Genomic DNA, 21,052 nt, shown 5'->3' with positions numbered 1-21,052 from the left:
GACAATGAAATAAGGAGAGGAGGGTGAAGGACATACTCTAAAACATGGCTGCAAGTAGTGGTATTTACTCATGGTCGATATCCAATACATGTCTATTGTTTATCAAGAATGGGCAAAAATTAGGAAAGAAAATAGTTTCTTATGAGCAACTAGAGGCAAAGGTAAAAGAGACGTTCATACAATGATGGGACTGCCTAACTTCTGGAGGTCCCCTGTCTAGAGGTCCTGTTTAGCCATCTGCTTTCTGTGACAATGGATAGCACCCAACCCTGGGTTAAAATTTTTTGGGTGGTTCCTTCAGGTCTGCAACCTTGATCTAATTACTGAATCTAGGTCGAACTCTAGACACACATTTGAGGTGAACAATCGAACCAAGGTGTCATGCTGTGCATTGAGCAGTGGAAGGACCATCTCTTGACCTCTCATGGCCCCTGATCACAGATGGCTGTGCTGGTACAGAGCATGTCCCTCCAGTTCTCCAAGACGGAGCAAGGAAGAAGGCCCTGTATGCTAAGACAATCATACGCTTTTCAGAAATATTTCATGTGACCTAGAAACGTACAGTTTGGTAGTGTTAAATATATTCACACTATTGTAAAATAAATCTCCAGAACCTTTTCATCTTGGAAATCTGAAAATCTATACCCATTAAACAACAACTCTCCTTTTCTACCTCCTCACACCCCCTGGTAACCACCACTTGACTTTCTATGAATTTGAATACTTTAGGTATGTCACATAAATGGAATCATTTAGTAAGTTTTTTTTAATGTGATGGGCTTGTTTAATCAATATAGCTTTGAAAATAAACCCAGGGAGGTGGAAAGGGAGGGCATACGGAGCGAGAGAGAGATGGCAAATCCACCTCCCTTCTGCTTAGGTAGTGGCCAGAAAGGGAGTCCCCTGGGATAACCTCCCAGGCTGGAGCATGTTGGCAGCATGTGTTACAGTTGCAGGAGAAGGTCCTCCTGGCAGGTGGGCTCAAGGCTCATCACCTCCATCAAGAAGCATCTACTAAGGGCCCAAGTTGTCCCCATGTCAAGTACATTCTCTGAAGTCCATGGAACCTCAGCAATTCTTGAAGAATTCTCATGAAACACTCTCAGCATCTTCCTGGGGGAGGAGGAATCTGAATAAATAAGGCTGCATTATTTTAAGAGCAGTCTGTGTAGGAATCTTGGAGAGCAGAAGAGGCAATGGAATGCGAATGAATAGTCTCAAAGCGGCCAGAGCCTGCTCTTGAGGAACAAAATATGCTTAGAATGTGTGTCCCTCATGGACTCATGCGTGGGGCATAGAAGGAAGAGAAATTTGGCTTCAAAACTGAAAGGCAGTCTGTGAAATTTAGTCACATGTCAGAGGGATCACTGGCAAAAAATGTCTGGGAACCTTGCGGGGCCACTCCCACACCACCACCTCATATGTCACTGTGAATAGGGCCACATCTTCCCCAACACATATTCTCCCTTTCCCACCAAAAACTTCCATCCAGCACCAAGAACAAGGGAGGCCTCCTACGGCAGCTCCATGTGGGGAGCTAGACCCTTGGAGACAGGAGTTGGTGCAAACTGGGAGTTAACATTTTCATCGGAGCTGATTGAGCTCAACTTACCAATAGGTTAATTTTTAAATGAAAAAATTCTACTGAAAGAGTTTTTGTAAGGCAAACTCTTAATCATCCTTGCACAAGTCTGCTAGGAAATTCTCAACAGAACTCTAAGCTTTTGCCTTCTTCGTCTGCTAGACTCTTTCTTCATGGCTGCTGGTCACCTACTCATCTTGCTATCTACCTACCCAACCCTGTGTCTCCTCTCCCAGACACTTTTCTGCTTCTTCAGGCCAAAATCCATAGTCATACTGGCTTATTTTTTCTTTATTTCACATCCCATTTCTAATCAGTTTGCAGGAAAAACTAAAATTGTTAAGGCAACCCATCTGCCTTGGCTGGTCTCTCTCCTCCCAGTACCCACCCCCACCAACCCCTCCAACCTCTGGTCCATGTTCGTATGTCACCTTCTCAGTGAGCCCTGTCCTAACTACCATATTCAAAATTCCACCTCCTGTCCTCCCTAACCACTCCCCTCCTCCTAGATTTATTTTCTCTTTTTTTTTTTTTTTTTTTTGAGACGGAGTCTTGCTTTGTCACCCAGGCTAGAGTGCAGTGGCCGGATCTCAGCTCACTGCAAGCTCCGCCTCCCAGGTTCACGCCATTCTCCTGGCTCAGCCTCCCGCGTAGCTGGGACTACAGGCACCCGCCACCTCGCCCGGCTAGTTTTTTGTATGTTTTAGTAGAGACGGCGTTTCACCGTGTTGGCCAGGATGGTCTCGATCTCCTGACCTCGTGATCCGCCCGTCTCGGCCTCCCAAAGTGCTGGGATTACAGGCTTGAGCCACCGCGCCCGGCCTGATTTATTTTCTCTTATATTGCTAATCACTAACTTAGGTATTACTGCTTACTGTCTGTCATCGCTAATTGGGACATAAGCTCTGTGAAAGCTCAGAGTTTTGCCTGTTTTGTATCCCTAGTACCTGCAACAACAGTGCACACAGTAGATGCTCAATACAAATCTGTTAAAATGAATGAACAGCTCCTTCTGGTCATTCAGGTCTCAACGCAAAGTTCTTCTCCTTAGGGAAGCCTTCCTTGGCCATCGCATCTAATGTTGCATTTCCCTCAATTACTGTCTATCACATCACTATGCTTTACTTTGCTTCTAGCACTTACAGTAATTTAAATTGTCTTGTTTTCTTATTTGTCCTCCACAATAGTTGTAGGCCCATAAGAACTCCAACTTATTCTGTCTTATCCATTGCTATAACCCTAGCACTTAAAACGGCTTAACACAGAGCAGGTGCTCAGTAAACACTTCTTCAATGAATGGAGAACCTTCATGACAAAACCAATCAAAATCCATCACTTATTTTCCCCAACTTTCCTGATCTTGAAAATTCCAATCCACAGAAAAGATGGAAGAATCATATATCCACATACTTTTAGTCTGGATTCAGCTGGGGGTGAATCTGGAATGTTGGGAGGAAACAGATTGTGTTAAATCATTAAATTTGCTAAATTTGTGTGCTCTCTTCACTCAGTGTATATCCATACAGTCCTGTTCATGCACATGTGCACGCGCGCACACACATACATGCATATATGTTTTCCCAGAACCATTTGGAAGTAAATTGCAGACACCATGACATTTCACCACTAAATATTTCTGCATATATCTCCTGAGAACAAGAACATTCCACATAACCAAAATACCATTTTCCCACCCAAGAAAAGTAATGTTGATACAATATTATAAATTAATATATAGCCTACATTCAGATTCTCCAAAGTGCTCCAAGGATGTCCTTTATAGATTTTTTTTTCAATCTGGGAGCCAATCAAGGATCACTCATTGCATTTGGTCTCATTAGTCTCTTTTAATCTAGGGCAATCCCCCCATCATTTTGTCTTTCACGACAGTGATATTTTTGAAAAGTTCAGGCCAGTTGTCTTAAAGAATGTTCCACAGAGGATGTCTAGTCATAGCATTATGTTTAAAAGTTAATCTAATTTATTTGTTTTCTGGTTTATTATTTTAATATACAGTGAGTTCATTTTTCTGTTTTAAATTTTTAGGTCTGCTGATTTTCATCTTTGTTGATTAGATTTTAATTTCTTGACTACTTAAAACATTTAGTTGGTTCAAAAGTCAATACCCAACAAAAAGATACAGAGTCTCATTCCTATCCCAAACCTTTCACTCTGTTGCCACCTACTTTCTATAGGTAATCTTTTCCACTAGTTTCTTGTTTATCCTTTCTGTTTCTTTTTACAAAGTATGCAAATATATGCATGAGTATATATTTATAAATCACACATATATATTTATGTGTTATAATTATATATTATTTTCCCTTCTTTGCACAAAAGGAAGCATACCATATATAGTGTACATATCCCTCTGCATCTTGTTTTTCTGCTTAAAAATATATCTGAGAAATTACTCCATATCGGGGCCAGGGGAGGTGGCTCATGCCTATAATTCCAGCACTTTGGGAGGCTAAGGCGGGTGGATCACCTGGGGTCAGGAGTTCGAGACCAGCCTGACCAACATGGAGAAACCCCATCTCTACTAAAAGTACAAAATTAGCCGGGCATGATGGCACATGCCTGTAATCCCAGCTACTCGGGAGGCTGAGGCAGAAGAATATCGCCTGAACCCAAGAGGCGGAGGTTGTGGTGAGCCGAGATCTTGCCACTGCACTCCAGCCTGGGCAACAAGAGCAAAACTCAGTCTCAAAAACAAAAAACAAAAAACAAACAAAAAACGAAGAAATTACTCCATATCGGTTCACAGAGAACTTTTTTCTTTCTTATGGCTACACAGTACATGATTGTGTGGTTGTATGTGGATAACTTTGTGCATATGTTGTTTTGTATCTGTACAAATCTATTATTTTTTCATAGGTTACTATAGAGTTTTTTAGTAGGTTGTTATAAAGTTTACTCTTTAACACATATTGAAGCCCTAATCCCTAGTGTGACTCTATTTGGAGGAAGGGCCTTTACAAAGGTAATTAAGGTTAAATGAGGTCACAAGGGTGGGGCCCTAATTGGATAGAAGTGACGTCCTTATAAGAAGGGGAGACACCAGGGCACTCTCTGTCCACACACGCACAGAGGAAAGGCTATGTGAGGACACAAAGAGGCGGCTGTCTATAAGCCTGGGAGAGAGGCCTCAACAGAAACCAACCCTGGTGGCACCTTGATCTTGGACTTCTGGCCTCTAGAACTATGATAAAATGAATTTCTGTTGTTTAAGCCACCCAGCCTGTGGTATTTTGCTATGGCAGCCAGAGTGAACTAATAATATACATGTATTAGAAGAGTTAAATGCTGTAGATTCACATGAAAACAAGCTAACGATTAAGAGAAAATCACTTAACTTAAAAAAATGAAACTTAAAAACTTATCTCCCAAGATATCACTTGGGAGGCATACCCCTTAAAAGGTAATTTAGGGAGCAACTCTATATGTATCCTCAGTCTGATAAACTGTGATTTAAAAAAAGTGATAAAAAAGACAAAAGGTATTTCTGGAGGCTCCTGAGGAGGAAGTAAGGAAAACCCTGGCAATCCACGGACCACTGAGTAGTTTGTGTGAAGTCATTTTAAACATTAGTGTGAGCTTTACAGGTGCAGATCCATTAGAGCATCACCTTCTAGTCTGACTCATTCTTCTGAAATCTCAGTCACACACCTATTAGTTGTCTTCTTCCACAGGTTGGGCATGATGGAGGGAAACCATCTCATTACCACAGGGTCCACGGTAAAAGGTTCCCAGACTCCAATTCAAGTGACATGTGGATAGGAAGGATGCTGGCATGAGTTCCAAGGACACCAGGGCCCAGGCCTTCCAAGATTGAGGGTGACTTTATGTTTTGTTTTTTTTTTGAATTCTTTTTTTTTCTATACTTTATACTTGATGAAACTGGCTCAGAAGGTAAATGTCTTCTTTTTTATAAAACCCAGTTGAGGATGGAAATGGCCTCTTTTACTATTAGTTTTTAAAATGTCATAATTCATCTGATCAATATGAAAACATGTCCTTATTACTGAACATTCTGATATATCCTTGAAGCAGCAGCTACTTGGAGATATTCCATACTGAACCAGAGCCTAAAGTGTACATTATGCTTATTGAGTGACTTTCCAAAGCACACACTTAACAGACATTTACATTTGTTTGAAAATACCCATGAAAGGAGTCTCGTTTTCTTCAACTTTAGTATGTGTATACCAAGGGAATGGGAAAGGAGAGACACCCTTTCCTCACACTCCCTGCTTCCTTCACAGTCATACAAGATTTGACCAGAAAGTAAGAATTTCCTTGTCTGTCAGATACAGTGTCTGACACAGAGTCAGATAGTTGGAAAAACATATGAGTTATTTCCACTGAAAATGACACTAGTCATTTCCAGAGATGTAACTCCAGAAAACATATAGGAATGCAAAAAGGCATCTGTAGGTTTCAATGGTTGGGGCAAATTTAAATATGGACAAAGGTCTTATAACTTTAAGTTAGAAGGAAATGGAAGAAATCTAATTGAGTCCCTTTGTTGCTTCTTGGATTTTCATTTAACCAATGAGACTGTGAGTGAAAGCCCACTCAGCCAAAGTTTAGGACTTTGGTTCTTAGAAGAATGAAGAGCCCTGAGTTGGACGGAAGGGACCAGGAAGTACTGGTCCCCTTAGGTCCCACTGGTGGCTTTAGGGAGAAATCCCACGGGGCATGCAGAACCTTTGAAATCACATGCAAAGCCATACTACAGAGTTTCATTTTTCCAGTACTATGCCCCATACTTTACCTGATCTTCCTTCCCTTCCATCCACCTACCTATTCAAATAACCCTTTCATCATTATAGAAATGTAATAATGTACACTGTAAGAAATTAGAAAATGCAGACAAAGAAAAAGAAATCCATTACATTTCTACCATTCCCAGGTCACCCTGTTGATATTTTTACTTTGCACACGTTCTCATGGCTCTGCGTATGTATACACCACATGCACTTACATTTGTATTTTTAACCACGGTGAGATCATACTGGGCTTTTTCAGATCATTACCTTTCACCAACTACTTGGATCATATTAGAGTTTCTCCAATTTCCCCCATCCCAAAGTCCTTTATAACCGGTTTGTGCAAACCAGTAACCACTCCAGGACCATGGACTACATCTGGTTTTTAAAGCTCTTAAATCTTGTTTAACTTAGCACAGTCCATTTTTATGTCACTGACTTATTGAAGAAATCAGGCCTGCAAGAAATTGTCCTGTAGAATTACCCCCACCTTCCCACCCCACCAACCCCTGCCCCAGATTTGTCCCTTTGCTTCCTCATGATGTTGGTAAGCTTGTTCCTCTAATCCTTTATTTTCCTCTCACTGGAAGTTATCTCTCAAAGCTTTATGAGGTCAACTTATGTACTGACTATGTCATTGGGGATGGTATGTATTTCATGAATATTTGGATCGGAAGACACCTAACACCTGGCTGACACTCCAGGAGTGATGCTCAGATTGACCCCTGCCTGGGTTACTGTGAAGACAGTCTGATTCTTTAGTGCACAGTTCTGACTTTTCCCTTGTGACAAGAAAAGAGTGTGTGTGATGTTACTGTGTTTCTGCGTGTGTTGTTTTGGTATAATACTAGTGTCCATCAAACATTCACCTTAATGGCTTTAAGGTGATCACCTGTACCTGAATTTGTTCACGGCATTTAAAAAAATATGTGGCACTAGATTACAAATAGCTTTGAGAACAAGTGCTTTGTCCTTTAGAAATTTAGCCTCCCCTTGCAGGATCTTGCATTCAGCTATGCTAAGAGTTGATCCTCGCGATATCACTTGGGAGGCATACCCCTTAAAAGGCAATTTAGGGAGCAACTCTATATGTATCCTCAGTCTGATAAACTGTTGGGGCTTAAATATGTTCCAAATAAATGAAGATAAATTTAACACCAGCAATTCAGAGTAAACCTTGTTCTTAGTGGAGGAACCAGCCATGGAGCCTGAATGTTGGAGCTCAATCTCAGCCCCTGCTCTTTTTTTTCTGTATCTCAAAGGGGTCAGCAATTTCTAGTGTTTCCAGTCCTCGCCTATGCTGGTGTTCCTCCTATTTATCTATATCTTTGGCTCTGCGATCTCACTGCCTTAGGCACATGTAAAGCACTACAGATACCTATCAAGGCCATCTTGATGGCCTCTTTCCCCACCCATGTGCTCCCTACCCAATTTCTTGGTATCTCTGAAAGGCCTCCTCATTCTCCCAGTTCTTAACCCAGGTGCAGACCTTTCTCACCTATGCTAGGCTCAGGTGTGTCTCCTGACTGTGCTCTCTGTCTGTGGTGGGTTGTTGTTGCCATCCAACATGCGTTCCATTGCTAGACAGATATTCCTTAAACTGTTTTTTATTATGTCACTTCTTGGTTCACAATGTTTCACAAATTCCTACTGCTTACCTGGTCAAGTCTAAATTCTTTTGCCTAAATTTTATTCTTTCATTGTAAGGCCCCATGTAGTAAGACCATATTTTGACTTATTTCCCCAAATCTCTCATTTGTGCTGATAAAAGCTGCCTCCTCAAAGTCCTGCAAGTGCCTCTTTTTGGGTCTTTGCCACACCAGTGTCCTCTCCTGAAGGGTCTCTCCCCACTTGCTCCCTAGTGAAGTCCTGTCCATCCTGTGGGTGTTGATTTTAGGTGAGATAAACTTCATGAAAGAGATAGGAGAAAAAATCCTGTCCTTCCCTCCACCTGAACCTCTGCAGCACAAACAACTGCCAGTACAACCTGCCATCTACAACGAATACTCTTGAATCATTCACCTTTGATTTCTATGTTTTTCTCTTGATTCTTCAACTGTATTGTGGGTTCTTTGATGGAGGTAATCTTGCTTTACATTTCTAAGTTAAACCCCCAAAGAAATGACCTATGGGGTCTTGTGGTCCATTCCTCTGCTTCTATGAAGTGTTGTACTCAAGCATTTTGTCTTGTTAGGCATCCGCTTTAAGCACACGCGCATAGGCACACACACACATGCACGCTCCTCTGAACGTAATTCTGTATTTTTTGATGCCTCTCTCCCATGTCCAGCATCTTATACTGTTATAAAATCCTCCTTTAATTTAGCTGAAGTCCCTCCTGTATAGTTGGGATGCTATTTCTTCTTGTCAGTGAATAAGACATCTGGTCAATATCTACTAAAGCAGCCTTAAATAGGAGGAATGGAAATACTTTGTTAAACAGAACTTTGAAAGGTTACTGCATTTCTCTACATGAACACCTTGTAAATTGAATGCATTTAACCCATGCAAAAAATCTCCAGTTACAAAAAGTGTGCTTCAATTACCTTCCCTTAGTATCTTCAGTTATCTTCCCTGATTTCCCAAAACTATGAAGCTCTTACCCTGAATCTGGGTGTTCCACATTTTTAATCTTTCCACCTTCCTATTTGTAGGGTACAATTCAATTTGTAGGGTACAATACTACAGATCCACTTGGCAGATATAAGAAACACAAAGAATATTCCCACATAGACTAAGGCATTCAGTGGGAAACAAACAGTGCACACATCAGAACGCCTCTCATTGTAGTAGAGTGCTCATCTTTACACAGCAAGACGCTTGAGGGTCCTGTCTGTTAACAGCCATTCTCCTGGCCTTTTTAGGAACTTCCTGTTTTCCTTACACTTCTCTTTTCTTAACTATCAGATAAGACAAGAAAAACAGATAAGCAGGGAGGCATCAGAAGGGTTTCTCTGGACAGACCTTCGAAGTGACCCACATAGAGCCTTCCATTTGACTAGTGCCACTCAATCTGGCTTGATAAACCCAAGGGTGTGGCCACTGCTCATAGACCTGCCCTGCTCTACCCAGTCCTTGTTGTTAATGCCACATCCAGGAATGATGTCATCTATGTACCACTCTTGGGGAGAATAATCTGTCATTTGGTTTTGCATATAAAGAATATAAACATTAAAGAAATCAATAGAAAATGATGGCTTAAAAAGAATCAGGAAAAATGAGTAACAATGACATTTAATAACTGTCCTTTATAAAACAGAAGATAAAATGAAATAGTTCTTTTTTCAACAAGCTGGAGGCCTGTAATTGTGACCTTCTGTATCCTTCCTTTGGTTTTCTTCTAAGCCCAGGAATCTTTCATTGGCTAAATCCCAGCATTTTTTTTTTCCCTTGGCCAACTTTTGGCCTTGCTTGGGAACAGCTGCCAGTATTTCTCTTTGCTGCCAGTCAGTCAAAAATGTGCTCACATTGGAGGCCTGCCTCCATCCCACCCAGGGTGTGGAATGCATTAACTTTTTCACAAACAGCCTTCGCCAGGCTGCACATGAAAGTCCATCTCAGCAAAGCTCATTGCATTACTAGCTAGCTTGGAGGTGGTGCCAATGTCAGTTACAGAGACTGTCAACATATTTTAGGAGTCTATGGCAAAGTGATGAATTTTACTATGTGTACCAAGTTAATGGGAAAAAAGAACACTTCAGAGATCCTAGGAAACCAGAAGTGCTATTATTTAATTGCTCCTCCACTCCTCAAAGCAAAACAAGCCAATTCTTTTCTAGCCTGTAATTTGGTTCAGAACCCAAACAAACAAGAGAACAAAGGTATTAACTGATTAGTGCCCAAAATTTTATTCTATTTTCTTTGTGCTTTTAAGAACAGCTTTCTTTCTTTCTTTTTTTTTTTTTTTTAACTGACCACCACGCATCACTCCAATGCCTGGGTATGATCCATTTTATTAAAAAATTCCTGAATCCATTTCCTGGCTTACAGCTTATCCAACCAAGATTCCAGGTGTTCTCACCATAAGAAGGGCCTCTTTCAAAAGCTGTCTGCTTTTATAACTGCACACCCACCAGAAATGTCATGAACACCCCAACAATGGAGTTGAAACCTGAAGACGTTTGGTGACATTCCAAATTTTTGAATGGAATGTGAATCCATTAAGATTATTAAGTAACTTTATTGATATCCTCAGATTTGTGCCAAATGTTAAAGCTGCCAAAGAAAAGACAGAACAAAACCTGACTCTTGGATTCCAACTCTGAGTATTTTGGTGTGGAAACTGTATTTCTTGTAACTCACTTAAAAAACACACCGTGCTTTCACTGTGTAACTGCAATCTCAGTTTTCAGGAAGCAAGAGAAATGAGATACATAATCAATGTTTCTCTTCTGTTCAGCTTTCAGCCTAAATGATCCTGCACTTGTATTGGCAAAGGAGGACAGGTACTAACAGTGAACAGGAAACCTATTCTAAGAAGGACTGGCTCAAGTGAAGCACCACTACATCATGAGTGACTCAACCATCTACTCAAAGAGTGATTGCTCTGCAAGGACGAAGCCATGCTAATTGGACGATGGCTTGCTGCCAGTTCGCGCTGGCGTGACCTACAATACCCTTGGCTGACAGCCACGATGTTTCTTTGTCACACATTTTTTTTTTCCAAGGGTGTAGGGTATAATCTGGATGGAAAGTGGAAATAATTTTGAAAAACTCTCACAAGTGCTATTTAAATTCTTATCATGAATTAAAAAGTTTAATTAAGTACTTTGGTAAAGGCCCAGGTTCTATGATTAACTACGACAAAATAATAGTTATGATGACTGATCAAGTGAGGAACTTTATAGCTCTGAACTTTGTCTTTAAAGCTATTATTAATTTTAATTGAAATAGCTAAGAGACTCCATAATGGGAGAAAGAAAGAAACATAAAGGATATTTTGTTCATATATAAAGGAGTTTAAAAATGAACAGATACGCTGGTAACTACTTTTTAAAAATTTGATGCAAACAAGTTTACTTTCAGAGGCCTTGTCATAAATCTATTTCAAAATGTTGATTATTGTGGTCATCCTACATCAGATAGGGATAAATAGGCATAGTGAAAGGAAATCTTAAAAATGGCTTAGAAATCAGGTCACTTAAAATGATTTTTAGATATGTCTTAGGTTTTTGTCTACTCAACTCCTACTACTATGCCAAAAGAGGAACACATTTCTGCATAAGTTTCTTTAAATAGGCTTACTGGCCTCAGGATTTAAAAAATGTAAGAGATTTGGAAACAGCTTATGTGTCTCAGTTTTAAAATTAGCTATTGCTGTGGCTATTTTCACACTAGATTTCCCTCCCTCTGTATCAGCACCACAGCCTCCAGGGATGGAGACACAATAGTATTAGCTCCCCTTTCTGTGGTGCTGCCTTATTGCAACTCCATCCGAGATCGGGGCCCACATTTCAGGGCTAGCAGTCACCTCTACGTTACTATAAATAAGTTCTGCCTTTAGGCATTTCAAAATTATCAGCATGATTCTAGGACTTGAAAACTTCTCACTTGCCAGCAAGGAGTTACCTGAAATATTTTGACTTCTTATTTATTTGCTTTTTTTTTCATCTGCTGCCAAGTCTTACTAACGCAACTTGGAAAACTGCACCACAGCTTTTAATGAGGATTCTGAGGTAACAGCCATTTCATCAGAGAAGACTGTTCTTTCCTTTTAGGGGAATAATAACACCTACTGTTTCTATAGCACCATCCTTCCAAGAAGTTTAACACATCACATTTCATTTATCTGAACAGCGGCCCTGCAAGTCAAACTGGTAACTAGCATTGTTACTCCTTGTATACTCATATTGAAATTGAGGTCATTAAATGTGAAGTAATTTTCTCAAAATCTTAACACCTTCTGACGTGGTGAAACAGCCATGATCCGCCTATGTCCTAGGTGATCAGACAGCCCAGGGGTCTCTTTCTGCTCTTTAGCTGTCTCTCCTGTGAATGCCCGTAAGGCCCTTTCTGAAAAGTCAGGGAAAAGTCATAAAAGTAGGAGACTGAGCTTGCGCCTCTTCTGGAGTCCTGTGGTTCCATCCCTTCCTGGCCAGTTTGCCTCCCATCTTTATGGCTTTTCCCTACCTCTTAATCTAAACATCCCTCCGCTCTTCCTGACCAACAGGATTTCTTCTCTCTTCCTCCAATAGGAAGCTAGCCAAGTTCAAGGACACTAAACCTGTGTGACAAGGACTGTAAACCTGTGTGACACAGGCTAGGACCTCAGAGATCATCCAGCCCCAATCCATCATTTTCAGCTTAGGATGTGACTTACTGAGTCTGGCCATTTGGTTAGTAGATCCCACCCTCTGTTGCATACTCAAGGCAACTGGACTTCCGTCTCCTGTATCAAGTTTTCTCTCTCTTTTGGAGCTTTCCCTTCAGCCCAGGTATTAGGACAGGTTAGGCTTTGCTGTGCTAACAAAACACCACATCTTGAGAGATGGTTTGGAGCTTCTAGCAGGGAGTGCAGCTATGTATACACCTGTGAATGAAGAATAGTCCTTCTCTATCAGGGAAGGTCGTCCTCTTCAACCAAGCATGTAGCTTCGGGAGGGACACAGACGGGGCAGTGAGGGAGGGAAAGGACACCCGCCTGGCCAGCCAGATCAGCCCAATCAACCTGGCGATGCTGGGGTGACAGATGTTGCAGCCAGATTGCCTTCACATCCAGAAACACCAAATCTTAAGTGCTTAATTAACTTAAGTTTATTTCTCATCATGTCAGAGCCTGATTTGAGTCAGATGGCTTTTGCTGGCTCTCTTCCAACAGTGACTCAGGGACCTAGGCTACAGCTTGATCACTCTAGAGTCCTTTGACACCAGCTAAGTGGGTGCGACAAAGCATAAAGAGCTCATACCTACTTTTGACTGCCTAGGAGCAGAGTCCTCACCTCACATTTCATCAGCTAGATCTAGTCATATGGCCTACCTGATTACAAATTCAGTCTTCCTGTGTGTCTAGGAAAGAGGAAAACTGGGTGTGGGTGAGCAATGGTAATCTTCACCACAGAGTGCAAACATGTTGGGATTTCTTCCTACTTAAAATGAAAAACCAAATGAAACCTCTTTTGACACCGTTTCCTTCCAACCCCTGGTCTACTTCTCTGCTCCTTTTCACTCAAAAAGCCTCATTCTCTCTAGAACACAATCAAATCGGTTTTTGTTTCTACTGCTCCCCAAAAAGTGCTCAACAAAATCACAAATGTCATCCAAATTGCTCGAGGGTCAGTTTTTGGCCTTCATCTTAGCTGACAGTCAGCATCATTTGACTTAGTTGACGCTCTCTCCTCCTCGAAATGCTTTCTTCACCTGGCTTACCACGCACTATGCCTTCTTGCTTTTCCTCCCACCTCAGGTTTGCTCCTTCTTAGACTACGTTGCCAGCTCCTCTTCATCTCCCCGACCTGTTAATTTGAGAAAGCTCCAAGGCTCAATCCAAAGCTCCAATGCTCCAAGGATCACTTCCTTGGTGATCGTATGTAGTCTTGCTGCTTTCAGTATTCCCAATATTCTGGTATTACAACTTTTATCTCCAGGATAGACTTCTCCCATGAGTTCTGGCCATGTAAATCCAACTGCATACTAGATATCTTCCCTTAGATGTGAACAGGCATCTCAAACTTAATATATGCAAAATAGAAGGCTGGGTGCGGTGGCTCACACCTGTAATCCTAGCACTTTGGGAGGCTGGGGCAGGTGGATCACTTGAGGTCAGGAGTTTGACACCAGCCTGGCCAACATGGCAAAATCCCATCTCTACTAAAAATACAAAAATTAGCCAGGCGTGGTGGTGCATGCCTGTAATTCCAGCTACTTGGGAGGCTGAGGCAGGAGAATTGCTTGAACCTGGGAGGTGGAGGTGGCAGTGAGCTGAGATTGTGCCACTAGAATCCAGCCTGAGTGACACAGTGAGACTCTGTCTCAAAAAACAAACAAACAAAATAAAACTCCCAATTCTACCCCAGTCCCCAATCCTATTCCTCTCAGTCTTCACTTCACCCATCTCAGTTAATGCCAACTCCATTCTTCCAACAGCTCAGATCCTAAGCCTGGATGTTATCTGTGACTCCTCTCTTTCTCTCCCACCCTGTATCCAATGTATAAGAAATTCCCATGAGCTCTACCTTCAAAATATCACCAGAATCTGACACCAACCACCATGTCACTGCTATCACCCTGGTGTAGGCAATCAGGTCACACCTGGGTTACTGTCTCAGTCTCTTGTGTCTTTTCCCTGCTTCTGCCCTGGCCCTCTTTCAATGTATTTTCATGTGGCACTCAGAATGACCTGTGAAACTCTCCAGTGGCCAGCTAGTTCCAAAAAAAGGCCAAGTGCTCAATGAGGTGCACAGTCTGGCCTGTCACCTCTCTGGTTCACCTCTCCCCACCCTGCCTTGGCTCACACTGCTCCTGGGTGGCAAACACACCCCGCTCACCACAGCCTCCTTGCGATTCCTCCTGTCTGGCTCACTCTTGCCCTAGACATCAGCACAGCCAGCTCCCTCACCCGCTCCAGATCTCTCTTCAAAAGTCACCCCCTCAAACAGGCTTTTCTTGAGCACTCTTTTTAAAATTGTAATACTCTTACCCTAACTCCCTTCTCTGTTGTATTTTCCTCAATGGCATCTAACAAAGTATATTTAACACTGATTAATTTCCTCTCTTTCCTCCTCCTCCCCACTGGAATGTGAGCTAGGTTTGCCCAGTACCTAGAATGATGCCTCCTGGTTACATAGCAGGGTCTTGATAAATATTTGTTGAATGAATAAATAAATGAGTGAGGAAACAGAAGCCCAGAGAGGAGGATTGGTTTGCTGAAGACCTCACATGCAGTGATACCAAGGCCCAGAGTGTGGTTTTCCCAGCCCCTCATGGCTGATGATCCTAGTTTAAAAAAATCTGCCCATTACTCTTTTTCAGGCAAAGAGTGGTGGTGCCTTCTTCAGAGTTTTGTTTAGGTGAACGGGGTGAGGCCAAAGGGCAGGCTCTGTGCTCTGGGCTAGGTGAGTGCTTTGCCCTTTTCATCCTGGTCATGCCACTTCCTGAAGACTTCACCCCTGTTTCCCACCAAAATTCCACCTTCCCCTGCCCTCACCCTCAGGCTCAGAATGCTGTTGTCACCCTGTACGGTGGCATTAACTACTTTCTGTACTATTACATGCTGAAAGGGTTGCCCAAAGATAATCATGACTGCCTTACTGCTTCCTTAAAAGACTGAACCTAAACCATCCCAGAGACATTAACAGCTTTCATATCCTCTAAAAACTTCCAGACAAGAAGATTCCATAATTTCCTTGTTGGCATCTGTGCTTGGCAGTACTGCTGCAGGAATGTTCTTTATTGCAGCCTGTGGTTAAGACTTAACAACAAATGCCTTTTCTTTAGAATCCTTCTGGGTCAGCTTTCTTGCCTGTATAGCACTGAAAAGTGAGATTTGCCCTAAAATGTTGAGAGAGAGAGAGAAAGCAAAAGATAGAGAGCACAAGCCAGCACAAACCTGAAATCTGTTTATACTGAGGAAAACATAAGGTCTACCTGCAGGGGCCATACTCACCCCCAGCCTGTAGCCATTCCCTGCATGAACCCGTCCTCTTCTCTAGAGGGTACAAGGACACAGGAAGCAAGCCAGAGAAAGGTGGTGAGACCTTGGCAGTTACCTTTTAACAGCCGCTGTTCCCCTAGCATTCTGTGAGGCAGCCAAGCAGCCACGTAAGAAGAGGGTTGATGTGCAAACCCACTGTGGGCTGAGCATCTTCTAAGGAAGCACATCCCCTCCCCGTCCTCTGAACTCGACACGCCGTAAGACTGAACTTCATAGTCATGATGCTACTTCCCTCATGGCTGGCATCCAACCCAAAATGGCCTCCATGACTACAGGTGTCATACTCATGAGCAGTGGAAGAACGGCCCTGCAATGCTTAGCACATCAACTACTTTCTCTTCATCTCTTAGCACAACATACACTGACTCACTATAAAATTGAATGATCTGCTTTATTATGTAATGAAAGTACTAAGTACAGTGGCTTATCTCCTACTATTTGCTGACACAATTACCTGGGTATGTTTTTCAGTGGGGAACCAACACTCAAGTCCTAGAAATTCTAGGGATTGCCATTTTTTTTTTTTTTTTTTTAAAGCAAGCTAATTCAATTATTCCTTGATTTCTAGAAGGAGGCCTCCCTCTATTTTTGTCTCTCTTTCAGTTTAGAGGCTATTCTGGCCTCTGTGAGTGGCTCTAACGTGCTGGTAACGGCGCGGCTCAACAGGAATTGGGATTTGGGGGCGGAACTGCACAACTGGACAGTCGCTGGAGGGCAGATCTGCCTAAAGTGGATGAGGAGTGGGGTGGGAGGGTGGTAGTTTGTGTTGGGAAGTTTCAGGTTCCTAGGAGGAACTCTCAGACCTGGCGGTGTGGGCCCCCTTGAGGAGTGCAGCGATTGGCTGCCAAGGAAGTGGAGATGGGTCAAGTGTGAGTAAGAGGAGGGCAGGGCCAGAAGTTGATTCAAATTCGGCGATAGGATTATGATGAAGTTTAAACATTTCCAAGGAGCTAATTTAGTGCTTTTTCTTACATCCTATGAACCAAATGCCAATTAGTTCCAGACAGCTACTTTCTAAGGTAGTGTTTAGAATATTTGCTTATTTACCACTTAATTCAAATTCTATGAAACCATTCACTGAGCTAAGTGTGACAATTTCCATTGAGCCTGCAGGGACATTTCAGTGTGCACACAGTAAGACAGGAAAACAATGCCCAGCACGTGGGTCCACAGCAGGTGCCCTGAGCAGAGGGACAGGGCTCTTCAAAGGAGGCCTTAGAAACAATGACACAGCCTCAAAAGAAAATGCCACTGGGGTTGGCTTGCATGTTCCATCAATAAGATACTTACAGCTGGATTACTGAAAATATGAATTTGCGTTTCATAAGAAAAAAAGGGATCTAGTTCTACCTGAAGATTTCAGATACGTGAGCAACTAGAATATTTCAATGGTTTCAAGGATGTAGATGATGCAGGGAGGATAATTATTCTACAGGGGGAGGAAGAAAGAAAATCAACACACAGCAAATTCTCATTTAAATGAGAACACACAGCAAATTCTCATTTAAAAGGCCAAATAGATTTTTGTGTGATGTCTATACGGTGTGCCTCTTATTTAAAATGCCATTTCCAATGCCATGGAAATAAGCAATTATCAGGGATTTGATCTAAAAAGAAACTTTAAGGTTATGTCATATACATGTGTATCCCAGTTTCCTTTACATTTTACTGCCTTGGTATTGTATTTTTGATAAATAATTCAAGGCTGGAGGACCCCTTGAGCTCAAGAGTTCCAGTCCAACCTGGGCAACAGAGCAAGACTCTGCCTTTAAAAAGAGACCTATATTTGTCAAATGCCTACTAGAGGATAAGGGCTGTGCTGAGAATTTTTGTATTTATCATCTCACCTAGCCTTCACGGCAGGGCAGCTAGTTAAGTATGTCCCCAACAGCGCAGTTAAGGAAAGGCCAGCTCAGGATCCCCTGGCTATGCTGCAGCTGCCATTCCTTGGCTTTCCCGTCACTTGGTACCCAGTGCTCCACTCCTTACCCCAGCCCCAGTATGTCATTTAGCTGATCTGTCCTTTTGCTTCTAGTGTCAGGATCTCTCTAGCTACCTACTTATTAGCGGGATGCGGAGTGGTAATGGAGCACTCTATGTTGAGTATGTAACAAGGATACAAACGTGAAAATGCTAGTGTTTATACAGTCCTTATTTATTTATTTATTTATTACTTTTTGAGACACGTTCTCACTCTGTCACCCAGGCTGGAGTGCACTGGTGTGATTATGGCTTACTTTCAGCCTCAATCTCCTGGGCTCAAGCGATCCTCCCCCCTCAGCCTCCAGAGTAGCTGAGACCACAGGTGTGTGCCACCACATCTAGCTAGTTTTTAAATCTTTTGTAGAGATGGGGTCTCCCTGTGTTGCCCAAGACAGTCTTGAACTCCTGAACTCGAGTGGTCTTCCCACTTTGGCCTCCTGAAGTACCAGGATGACAAGCATGAGCTGCTGCACCTGGCCCCAGTCCTCATTTTCATCAGCTGGCTGCTTTCCTGCTCAGCAAGGGTAACAACAGATGTTGCTTAACAAGGGACTGGGATCTGAAGAAACCTCCACTACCCATGTCGTGTTTGTCAAATGGACAAACACAAATAGTGTTTTAAATTTTTAATTATTCTTTTTGTTTGTTTGTTTTGAGACACAGTCTTGTCCTGTCACCCAGGCTGGAGTGCAATGGCATGATCCTGGCTTACTGCAACCTCTGCCTCCCAGGTTCAAGTGATTCTCCAGCTTCAGCCTCACGAGTAGCTGAGATTACAGGCGCATACCACTACGCCTGGCTAATTTTTTGTATTTTTGGTGGAGATGGGGTTTCACCATGTTGACTAGGCTGATCTCAAACTCCTGATCTCATGATCTGCCTGCCTTGGCCTCCCAAAGTATTATTTTTTTAAAGATGGGGTCTTGCTATGTTGCCCAGGCTTGTCTCGAACTCCTGGGCTCAAGGGATCCTCCTGCCTTAGCCTCCTGAGTAGCTGGGGCTACAGGTGCACTCTACTACACCTGGCTTCTTGTTTTTTATGTTGAATGTAGATGCCTTTTGGTGGAGCAGGTGAGTGCCCCGTCACTTCCTCCTGTCCTATATACAACCTACTTCACTCCTTTGTATTATTTGCCAGGCCCCTGAAGGCATCTGGTTTGTGACCTCTGTGATTTAATGCTGGTTGTAACCATCAGCATCATATCTGGGTGATGGGGTCTTTGGTTTCTCCTAAGATTGCTGTGAAGAGTTGCTTAGTCGAACACTACACAACTCTAGGGAATCTATTTGCAAAAACTATGGATGTGAGTTGTACTCCTGGGAGTTACAGAGTACACAGCTTGTGCAACTGTTGGTGGTGGCCCATGAGCTGCACACTGTGCTGGTGGTTCACAGGGAATGACTCTGCCCAAACACAAAATATTACCTTTAGTCCCATAGGAATGACAGAAGTCAGGATGATGAACTAAGAGGAAGTGTATATATGGCTCAAAGGGTGACCATTTAATGGTTTGTCACTGTAAAGTTCATCTTTTGGGTTCCTACAACTTAAACCATCCAATTAAAAGTCATCTCTGGACAGACGAGGTCCAGCTACTAGTGTCCCCAAAGTGCCAAAATAACCGTACTCACTGATGTAATTAAGAAACCTGAGTGGGCTGTTTTCAACAATGGTGAGAAAAGCAAATTTACACTTCTTAGAATCTTACTGAATTAACGGTGAAAATTACTAGTTGCTTTTATTTTTCCCCCAAGCAAAGAAGGTGCTGTGAATGCTTTCAATCTTTTACTCTCAAGGGAAATCTAGTGATCCTTACACCATCTGAAAGACAGAAATCATAGCAATGATTCAGATCCCACATCTAGGACTGTGCCAAACTTAGGCTGAACCACTCAAAACCTGAAGGGTAAGTGAACTAGAAACTACAAGTGACTGAGCCGCAGGTGAGGTTCAGTTCGCTTCAAGAAAGATATTCATATTCTGTGCCTCTGAGACTTTAAGTGTATCAAATAGAAACCGACAATGCCACAAACATAACGTGTGACTTGGACATCAGCTCCTGAGTGGGGACATGGCACCTAGTACATCTTCTAGCTCCTACTCAGCCAGTTTTCTGTAAGTCAATAAACATTCATTAACAATCACACAAACCAAATTACTGTACCTCCTCAGGTAAGCTGACCACCAAGTCATTTTTTGTCTGTCCGACCAGCGCCTGCCAAAAGTATTCACTGCATGCGGCCAGCACAGCCCGGTGGGCCCGGAACTCCTTCCTTTCCACGATCAAAGTCACGTCACAGAGAATATCCTTTTTCCGCTGGTCATTGAGGCCCAGGAGGATGTTGGTGCAGTGGACTGTGGACTCATACACATACATGGGGGAGTCAGGCTTCTCATCCACAGACATGCCGTTCACACCCTGAAAGAAAGAAAGAAAGGAAGAAAGAAAGGCTGAGTCACCACAGTTGTAGGACTGGAGAGAGGAGGTGAGAAAGAACATCATGGTTCCTGTGTCCCACTGCCATGAGCATGGCAGGAAAGAGGAGAATTGCCAATCAGCATATTTCTGCTTACTTGTACAATGAGCTCAAGAAACATATCTGGAAAGTCAAGTTCCACAGCTGACTTTTATCCTTCCTACTTACTGCATTCTTTTACCCCATGGTAACAAAGCCAGATCTTTTTTTTTTTTTTTTTTTTTTTTTTTTTTTTTTTAGACGGAGTCTCGCTCTGTCGCCCAGGCTGGAGTGCAGTGGCCGGATCTCAGCTCACTGCAAGCTCCGCCTCCCGGGTTCATGCCATTCTCCTGCCTCAGCCTCCCGAGTAGTTGGGACTACAGGCGCCCGCCACCGCGCCCGGCTAGTTTTTTGTATTTTTTAGTAGAGACGGGGTTTCACCGTGTTAGCCAGGATGGTCTCGATCTCCTGACCTCGTGATCCGCCCGTCTCGGCCTCCCAAAGTGCTGGGATTACAGGCTTGAGCCACCGCGCCCGGCCAGCCAGATCTTTTAATAGAACTTTTAAAACACGCTGGTATTTTAAAACTTGGTGGTTCTGATTTTGTTA

General features: G+C 42.7%; 1 protein-coding gene across 14 annotated transcripts in view; it reads right to left on the bottom strand.

Moving 5' to 3' along the window:
• Window positions 1-21,052, bottom strand: part of BACH2 (BTB domain and CNC homolog 2) — a 367,290-nt gene that overhangs the window by 61,538 nt on the left and 284,700 nt on the right. For all 14 annotated transcript variants that reach the window (XM_015136935.3, XM_077999657.1, XM_077999656.1 and 11 more), the window contains one exon: window positions 20,152-20,406. In XM_015136935.3, coding sequence (XP_014992421.3) covers window positions 20,152-20,394 — 243 coding nt within the window. In that variant the 5' untranslated portion in view covers window positions 20,395-20,406. The remainder of the gene's footprint in view (window positions 1-20,151; window positions 20,407-21,052) is intronic.

This window comes from Macaca mulatta, chromosome 4, assembly GCF_049350105.2.
Source record: "Macaca mulatta isolate MMU2019108-1 chromosome 4, T2T-MMU8v2.0, whole genome shotgun sequence".
NCBI lineage: Eukaryota > Metazoa > Chordata > Mammalia > Primates > Cercopithecidae > Macaca > Macaca mulatta.
This window is presented reverse-complemented; position numbering and strand designations above follow the sequence as displayed.